This window comes from Hoplias malabaricus, chromosome 3 (genome assembly GCF_029633855.1).
Source record: "Hoplias malabaricus isolate fHopMal1 chromosome 3, fHopMal1.hap1, whole genome shotgun sequence".
NCBI classification, from domain to species: Eukaryota; Metazoa; Chordata; class Actinopteri; order Characiformes; family Erythrinidae; genus Hoplias; species Hoplias malabaricus.
The window spans coordinates 13652783-13662794 of record NC_089802.1 but is presented as its reverse complement, the minus strand read 5'-3'; the positions used below and the strand labels follow the sequence as shown (position 1 = coordinate 13662794).

General features: G+C 42.4%; 1 protein-coding gene across 1 annotated transcript in view; it reads right to left on the bottom strand.

Annotated features, from left to right (window-relative positions):
- Window positions 1-921: 921 nt before the first annotated feature.
- bahcc1b (BAH domain and coiled-coil containing 1b) overlaps window positions 922-10012 on the bottom strand; it is a 95449-nt gene continuing 86358 nt past the window's right edge. Inside the window, 12 exon segments of the mRNA XM_066666584.1 lie at window positions 922-1643; window positions 1730-1966; window positions 2060-3240; window positions 3828-3980; window positions 4127-4243; window positions 4443-4551; window positions 6857-6932; window positions 7105-7222; window positions 7676-7844; window positions 8674-8751; window positions 8879-9111; window positions 9200-9364. Of these exon segments, the coding sequence (XP_066522681.1) occupies window positions 1434-1643; window positions 1730-1966; window positions 2060-3240; window positions 3828-3980; window positions 4127-4243; window positions 4443-4551; window positions 6857-6932; window positions 7105-7222; window positions 7676-7844; window positions 8674-8751; window positions 8879-9111; window positions 9200-9364 (2846 nt within the window). The 3' untranslated portion in view covers window positions 922-1433.

The window sequence follows — 10012 nt, the reverse complement described above, 5'->3', positions numbered from 1 at the left end:
GTTTGTATTTGGGAGGCCAGGTTTGTATTTATTATAGCAATAACTTTTTACCACATATTGTATGGATCTGTATATAATGTGACCTACTGATATTCTACCTTAAAAGCATTAGTTGCCTTTGTTCTACTACCCACACAGAGGACAATGTAAGATGCAAATGAAACCTGATACAAAAGATGTGGGTTAAAAGATCATAAGCGAGTGGACACAGATAGCAGGTTCCCCGTTAGTTACCCCAACCCCAAAAGCTGTGTGGACTGTTCGGCTCCACCTTTGCAGTATGACTCCTCGTGCCCCAGTTCCCAGAGAACAGATTACATACAGTGCAGGGATGGAGTCTCCTTGATCACACATCCTCTCAAAGCAAAACAAAGATCCCAATCTAACAAGTTCTCATAATTAAAAAAATAACACATCAAGAGTAATAAAGAGGAATAGAGTTCTCTCTTCATTTATATTATATTTACAGTTTACACCTTTGAAATTCATATATATATTTATAGATTTGTATATATATACACACAGATACATACATATATATATATATATATATATATATATATATATATATATATATTTACACATGTCAAATAAAACAATTGTACAACTATACACCTGAATAAGAAGATACAGTAAGCAAGAGGTACTGAAGTGTATGGCTTGATTAAAAAAAATCTTGTTTTAAAGGGAAACAAAATATTAACTTAAAATTATTTTAACATTTAGGTATCTGGGCATTAAACAAAATCCCTGGAAAATCCCTGGATGCTGAAAAAGACATTATTACACTGGGCTGTACACATATAGCAGTGGCCATCTTCACTTGAAGTGCCATGAAAGACTTTGAGTCTCCAGGGTCACACCAAGGTCCAGCTTTCTGTGACTGATCTCCACACACACACACACACACACACACACACACACACACACACACACACCCACACACACACACACACAGCATGCCACAGTTTTGGTCCAGTTGAGATACAAAAGTCCTTGTGAAGTAAAGTTGATTATGACCAGTGTAAGGTGAACACAGTTCTTTTCAGGATTTCCAGGAGTTTCACATCTGTCTCATGAAGTCAGTATAAATATCCTGCTTAGAATACGTCCAGTGCCTCTTTTTCTGAGAACTAAAATATCATTCCTTGGCTGTTGAGTCTATGGGGTATCTCCCCGTGTTGTCATCCATTAAAGACTTTTCACTATTACTCTATTAAGTTCTGACTACCAAAGCCAAGATGAGTGAAGTGCTGCCACTAAGACAATTGAAAGCAGCTCCAGCTCCTATTCCATGGAGTGCTAGTTTAGTGTCCAATTACGGGGCTTTATTTGAAACCATTCTGAGCACAGTAAAAATCGATTGTCAGCCCTTTCAGGATCTTCCTCCAAGAAGGCAAGATTTCTCAGTAGTACATCCATATGACAGACCGCTAGCAGATGATTGATACTCCTTCAGCTGTGACCAGCTGGCCACTGGTGGGGTCATATGTTCCAGCCAGGTAGTACAGGTCCTGGTTGTTGTTGTTTGGTTTTCTCATTTGGATGAGGTGCTCATATTCAGCACGACTGACCACCTGGCACTTATGGGAGATAGTCTGGACATCATTTTCATCTTCATGGCAAGACTGGTACAGCGCGTGCTGAGAAAGCAAAAGAAAAGCGTAAGGTTAAACACGCACATACGGTAGCACAGGTTAGAAATGTTCATGGAAGGGAAGGTGCGTACCTTGCCGTCCCGGTGCCTTTTGCCCAGTTTAGTTTCCTCTGGGTGATAGAACCACTTCACCTTGACGACCATATTGCTAGCCCAGGATTCCCACAGGCTCTCAATGCGTCCGATGTAAGGGAGGTGTGGTCGGCCAGAAGAAAGAAACACTGCACAGTCACCCACCCTGATGGTGTCTTTTCCCCTCACAATGGCCTTGTAGAAGAGTTTCCGTGCCTTTCCTTTTAAGCCTCGTCTCTGATAACAAAGACATAGCACCATCTGAAGTGATGAAATCTGTATATTAATGCATAAAACAAATAAACAGTAATGCATCATTAAGACATTTACCTGAGTGGGGTTCCCAGACCATCTCCACAGCTGACGTGCTGGTAAAAACGAAGATGAATTGGGTGACCTGCCTGAAGAAGACATCTTCTGCTTTTTGGATTGTGCTGTAGACAAGGAGTTGCTGGGGATATCTTTTCTCCTTTGATTTTTGCCTGTACCGCAGTTTTCCATGGACTTTGAGCTGGTGACAACCATGGTTTTGGCACTAAAAGCATGGCGTGATGGGGCAGCTGAATGCTGCTGCTGCAGAACTCTATGCCGGGAGGACAAGCAACCCTGCAGGAGGAGTCGAGATGCCTCCTCTTCATCCGAGCTGTAAGAGGAGTCATTGTCAGAGGAGCAGACGCTAGAACTGGAGAGCGAGCCTGAACTTGATGAGCTAGAAGAACCAGAGGATGAGGAGGAGACAGAAAGACGTGAGAGGAAGCGTCCAGTGTTGCGCATGGCCGCTCTTCTAGCATCTTCTTCCTCTTCATCTTCATCCATGTCTGAGTAGGAGCTGACGCAATCACTATGACAGTTCAAGCCATAGTCTGCATATTCGCCAAGACTGAGAACCTGAGACTGCTTCCTCATGCCGGATGACCCTTTGAGAATGTGGCTGCTACTCCTCTTAGGATTTTTCACCAGTAGCATTTGTTGGGAGTAGTCCATATGAGAGGTCATCTCACCCATGCCTTTGGTCCCAGAGCCCTTTTCTACTCTTCCTGGTTTGGATTCAAATTCCGTATTTCCAAGAAGCAAGAGTGCTTTTCCATTCTTTGTCTTCGGGGAAGTAACTCCTTCATGGTCCAGTTTGACCAGGTACTCTTTCCTGTCTCCTGTCCTTTTACCCCTAATATTTGAGTTGCTCTTTGGACCAAGTGATAAGCCAGAAGATGGTTGCTGATTACCAAAAGAAGTATAACCATTGGCAATGCTGCTAAAGGAATCAACCTCAAAGGACGTGGTGAATATGCCTTTAGCTGGTGTGGCCATGGTGGAGCCAAGTGAAGGGCTAAAAATGTCAGTCTCCTTCTCTTTCAAAGTTCTCCTGGACAGCCCATTGAACTGGAACAAATCCAAGGAAGGTCTTTTTTTGGACATTGCCACTGCTGGCCAGGTGGGAAGAGAGGAGGAACTCCCAGTTACATTCTCAGACAGACATTTCTTTGTTGACACACTGACTGATTTGGGTCTTCCTGTGATGGCAGAATGGAAAAGTTAATGACATTAAATATTTTAATCAAGTCATCACATTATCACCTATTTGCATTTGTTACATTCCTTTAACCAACAAAGTTCTTTCACAGAGCTTTGGAAGAACAGGATGAAATCAATATGTCTGAGAACTTCAAATGATGGAAAACTGATTCCAGTCTTTTGTTGGGCCTTTTGAGATAAGATCTGGCAGAAATACAGGAAGTCGGACTAGCACAGTTCAGCCTTCAGTTAGTCCTAAGGCATTTCTGTGAATTCTACAGTTGAGTCACACACAGCCCCCAGGCACCTCCATTATTTTAATGCATAGAAGTTGCTTCATCAGTCACACCTTGTTCCTCTTGTTAACCAAACATCATGTGATACAGGTTTATTAACACAGTCATTAAGAAACTGGGTTACTGAGAAACTCAGAGATTAAACCTTTACACGTTGATTAATGACAGTTCACGAAAATGAGATGACACTGTGGTAGCGAGTGGAAAAACTCCACAAATTACAATTAGACTGCATGGTTTTACGAATTACCTGTGGAAGTGGGGTATTTGTCACACTTATTTCCACTCACCTGGCTTTGCCTTTAGAATAGATCTGCCTGGGTCTGTGTTGCCGCCATGCCACTCTGAAGGTGTATCAATCTGCTGTGGGTTCTTCTCCTGAGTGGAGCTCTTTCGTCTTCTACGAGTTGGAGAGGTCAAAAGGGCTGGAGATGGCTCCGCACCTGCAAATACCAGATCAAGATGAACATTTTGTAATATATATTTCATAAATTTCTGGCACAGAATTCCCCAAAGATAAACACCTTTACACTGTAAAAGGTTCTATTTTGCCGTTGAATAAGAGACTCAGAATTTATTGAAAACTTACAGTATATCTGGTAACCAGGAGGAAGAAGGCGAATGTTAGGCACAGAAATCCAACCTCGATCCCCATCATCAAACTCCACCATGACACACCCTTCTTTCTGCTCTTCTCCAGGGCCACCTGTGGACATCGTCCATGTTCAACTTCCAGTAAATGCAAAGTCATCAAATAAAAGACCTTTCATCCCTTAGAGATCACTTATAACCATTTACATATATGAAGCCTATACAAATCACAAACTGTAAACTGAATATAAAAATAATCTTCCAAATTCCAAAGGTTAAGACTGGTGTGTGTGTGAATATATGTGCATTTTTACCTCTCCGGACGTAGCCAGGATACAGACACCTCGAACGTTCACTCCAATAGGCACACACTCTTGTTCCATCAGTAAGAGCCTCCATTGTCTCCAGTCGCACATCTAAAACCTAAGAAATGCATGCAACATTAGGAGAAGACTGCAGTAATAAAACCAAGTGCTGAAATTAGTGAACTGGTGAAAGGCTGACTGAATGTACAGATGCGGACACAGTTGACTCTGTGCCATGGCACTGAAATCTAACACACAATCTCACACAGACTGCATCTCACACATCCCTCTGAGCCGCCCATGGGCAACCCTGTCTCCTGAGAGATTTTGTTTTGTGATTTTGTTCCACCGGACACTTTTTCAGTCTGAACTCAGCATCAAAAGGCAGGAAATCAGCATCAATGAATGGGCGTCTGCATGGGAACAATGAAGTAAAAGACAGGGGGAGAGCCTAAATCGATGACTTTATTGTGAAGCTGCCAGCTTCCCTCCTACTACACAGTCTGCCCTGGCACAGACAGTGGACTGAGCACTCTTTCAGGCCAGGCTCAAATGGGCTGCTGTGGCGAGGACCCTTTGACTGAGCAGGCAGGTGGGAGATTTAGTTCTTGGCCCAGATCTGCAGGTAGAGCAGTTGAAGGCAAACTGCTGATAAGAGACTAAAAGGCAGCAAAGGAATGAAGAGATACCAGGCAGTGGGAAGCAGCAAATGGGTAGAATTACGCACGCATATATAAACACATCGTCTCAAAACGTAATGGTGAATAAATCAATAAAAAATGTTCTCAAAATAACTTTGAATAAAATCTTGTTACATTTACTTGCATTGATGTCTCCAGGACATGGGCTCTATAAATACACTCAACAGTAAGTAAGTAGAATTTAAAGAGGAATGTTTGCATGGGTAAATATAGCTCTCATCCCTCTTTAATTACGAACTATTGCCAATAATGCTGACGCACTGACACAGATACACACACACACACACACACACAAACACACATTAGGCTACTGATGAGTACAATTGCAAGATTGCCAGTATGGTGAGCTGTAGGCGAAGCTTGGTATATAAAAATACATCAAATATATATATATATATATATATATATATATATATACACATTTGCACACCCATACAGAGACAAAACTAACAGCCTTATTGTAGTCACAGTCACTCTTTGTTTTGCTTTTTTGAATAATCATGTTCGGCAGCGGTGTCTGGCTTGTAGCGTGATGCGATACCTTTAGATGTTTGATGTACAATGTTGAATTTCAGCATTGCGTTTCATAATCTACTCCTGTCTCTCTAACATATCAGTGAGTGAAAATAGGGGGCTGGGAAACTGGGCTTGCGATAGGCGGTCCCTCATGTCAAAAGCTCGCTGAGGCAGTGAGATGGTCTCTTTTTCCCCCATCATGCAACAGAGACAGAGAGAGATGAATGAAAGAAGCAACGCATGTAATGTATTCAAATGAATGCGTGCCAACAAAGCGCTGTTGGTTTACGGTGTATAATCAGCTCCCCTCTCCCCCGTCGGCTTAGATAAACTATGCGTGTAAGTGTAACCCACAGTTCAACCCCAAATATGTTCATAAATAAATAGATAAATAAATAATAAAACAATAAAACAAGTTCTACTGTAAATCTCCCTGGAGGAGTGGGGCAGAACTAACGGTGAACAGTCATGTGCAGCCAGCACCTGAAACAGTATATGGAGGGGTACAGTGAACTGCTGGTCTGAATTAAGAGCAAGTCTCTAACCTGGAGAAACACACTGACAGCAGTGCCAAAACATGACCTGGGCTGTTTCAGTAAAATACAACGAAAGACACACTGCCACACACACACACACACATACACACACCAACATACTGTATCACCATAATCATTACAACCAGATGTTGGAAAGACTCTCGTTGACAAATTTGTTAGCAATGAGATTAAAAAAGTAACTGCAATAAAATGCACATATGTAAAGTGCACTGCATGCCTGAAGTCAGATTTGAACTCCTCCTGCACCAATCATGACAACTTAAGCAGTTAGCAGCCAAGTAACTGCCTCTCAGCACATGCACACCTACTGCACACTTACACAGATGTTCTAACTGCTTTTGCAGTGATGGTGTGTATGTCTGTTAGGTCTGTAAATCCTTAATTTCAAGACAATACAGCCATTATTTTTAGCATAATAAAAATATCTTCACCTAAAGATAGATTTGCTATTTAGTGGACCCTTTGCTTTAATTACACATTCCATTCTTTTGGGGAGGCTTGCTTCGAGTTGTTCAGTTTTGCATACACATTTAATGATGTAGAGGTGTGGGTTCTGGGAAAGCCAGTCTGTTGCTTTCAGAACACTAGCAGCTTCTTTGTTTGAAGACAGTGGACAGGGACTGTATTAAAAGGTTTAGCAGAGTCTCACCGCTTCCTGAAGCAACTGTTCCAGAGAGTAGATCCTTGGCCTGTTTCCTCTCTCACCTTCAATGACAATACTGTAGCTGTAATACAGAGAATCAGAGGAAGGAACAGAGAGTAAGACTACTGTAAATCTAGTATGCTTTTAATAGCATGACCATTCTTCTTTCCTTTCCATTACAGTGTATTTATAACTGGCTTTTCATTGGTTTAACAATGAAGATTAGACAGCACATGAAACCTAGAGATCCTTACATATCAGGCAGGTCCAGTGTGTGCACATAGGCAGCATAGAGCAGCTCGTCCTCCTTTGAGATCAGTACTTTCAGCCCGTCTCGCAGAGCCTCTTTGGTAAGGACACAGTTGGGCAGAGCTGAATGAAAAAACAACAACAAGACATGAAAACATATACACATGATAGTCATATCAGTCTGGAGCCTATGTGGAATCATTGGGGGCAAGGCACTTATACACGCAGAACAGTGCACCAATCCATCACAGGGCATTGCACATTCACGCATGCAAAATGTAAACAGGTACCATGTACCAGTGTTTACAAAAAGCAACAAGTACGAATGTATAAGCTTAATGGAAGGACAATGGGTGGGCAAAATTAAATAATAATAATAATAATTATTATTATTATTATTATTCTCTTAGTCCATAAAGGAACACGTTGTAGTTCTACAATCACAAGACTATTCCCTCCATTGCCTGGCATACATTGTTTGCCCCTTTCACCATATAAGTGCATAAAACTGTGAAGGACATTACAACATCCCAAACATAACAACATCATTAGTACATTGCATTTGTTCTGCCTTACCTGACACTGTATTCTTGTGTTGTTGTTTCTTCTCTCCTTCCTCCTCCTCCTCCTCCTCCTCGTCATCCTCCTCCTCCTCTCCTTCTGAGAAACTGCTGTCATCATCCATACGGAATCCCTCATCCACAGTGAAGCTCTCCAGCAGCTGGCTCATGGCTCGCCCTTTGGCCTATTAATGCCGCCACAAACCAAAGTGTGAGCCCTGAAGCATATCCCCACACTCACAGACATGCATATATGCATGAACATGCACGCCTATTTCTGTTAGCACCCCTTTAATAGACTTTAATACACTAGTTCTCAGTACTCTTCATACAGCCTTATTTATGCACAAATATATTATTGCTCCATTCCAGACACCCTTAACAGGTTTATTCTTGTGTGCAATTCTAGTTCATAGCACTGCACACAAACATACCATATATTCTACTGACAGAGGTTTCACCATTGCAGAAGATGTCTAGTCTCCATTTTACTACTGTGTCTCTAGGGCAAGGCGTAGGTGATGAATGATGTGTGTGTAGGATTATGGCTTTGTTCTTTATGCATTTCCTTGTGGGGAGCAAGAATTCCCATCTACACACCCTCTGATTGGGCAGTCAAAGTCCTCTTGCAACACCTTGATGATGACCTCACGGAGGCCGAGGGTGACAGCCTTGACGCCTCGGAGGTAAATCTTTTCAAAACTATTGACTGTTTTATTTAGACAATGCATGATTCAGCCTGTGAATTAGCAGGCGGATCCCACCTTATCTTTATTGTAGGCAGATTTATGAGAGGCCGTGATGGTTCAAAACACGCGAGGTTGCATAATCCCTCTCAGCACGATGAGTTTTTTATGGCTAGCATGAGGGCGAATCGGTGAGATATAGGCTGCTGTGGTAACAGGATGATGACGATCGCTGTGGGGTGCTGCAGCTGCGTTATTTTAAGCTGTAATCTCTGGTACAAAGACACTTAATATGCACTGAAATGCACTGAGAGTCAGCGTTTCTCACCTGTTGGTTTTTGAACTTTCGGTTCCATATGATGTCATCGCTTTGAGATGGCACAGTTTCTAGCCAGCTGTTTCTCCTCTGATGATCACATGAAATGAAATGCATCAACACAAGTTAAGTAAAAGGTCCATATAATTTAGTAATAGTCATAATTTGCTGATTTAAATACATGCATCACTTTAAATGAAGAAAGCATTTGACTGACCTTTCCGAGCATTATGGCACCCTTCCTTGTTGTCCTCTCTAGTTGACTGGGGATGGATTTGAGCACAGTGTTACAATATATGCTGCTGTCCTGTGAATCTTCTCTCCACCTGAGCCCTCCTGTCCTTTTGTCCACCTGTAAATGATTCCTGTCTGCTCTGACCAATGTTGACCTACAGGGGGCCTTCCTCCGAGACTTTGTTTCCAGCTTTGGAAGTGCCATATTCCTAGACCCTAAAGGGCAGGAGTTGGGAGAAGGGGAAAGTAACGATCTGGCCTTTGTATTCAATTTAGACATGAGCTATAATTATGCAGAATTTACCATGTCCTTGTCTCTCCTTCTTGCTCTTGACTTTCTGACCAGCTTCTAGCTCGACACTGCAGGAGAAGGATGGTCCGACAGCTCCAGACAGCTGCTCTTTAGAAGATAGATTCTTGATGTCCTCTGGCACATCGTCGCTGTCATAGACGCCATCATCTTCCTCCTCTGTGGGATGAAGGATCAATTTAATGGATTGACATCCCGAGTGGACTTCGATATTCGGAGGGCACTGGAGGCAATTACTGTAAAAGCACTGTGATGACTCTTCTCACTGTATGATTTGTTCAATACTTAGCAAAGTTCACATTATGCGAGCCAGACGTGGCTATAGTAGTCAATGTTCACAGGAACTGTTACCGTCATTGAGGCAGAGTCACTGACAGGTTTGACCACTTGGCTTTCACTGACCACTCACAACTAGCTGCCCCATCTCTGGCCCACAACCGCATACACTTACACACACACATAACCATGCTTTGGAGTCACAGATCCCTATTGGCAGTAGCCCACTGTGGACAACGTGTCTCACAGAGAGCAGAGATGGCACAGTAGCAACAGTGTCGAGTGTCAACACAGTGCCGACACACTTGTCACTTACAGGGCACTCGTCAACACTCTCACACGCCTGTGAAATGTGAAAAGGATAACTTTCAGGGTAATTAACACAGTGGCAACAACAAGGACGAGTTGAACAGCAAGCCTAGATCACATTAACATGTATTACAACTTTGGCTTTGTCCTCACTTTTTTTCATATATGATCCATTATTTCTTACAAGCACGGATTAAAACGGAACAGGTTAGTAACTTTGAC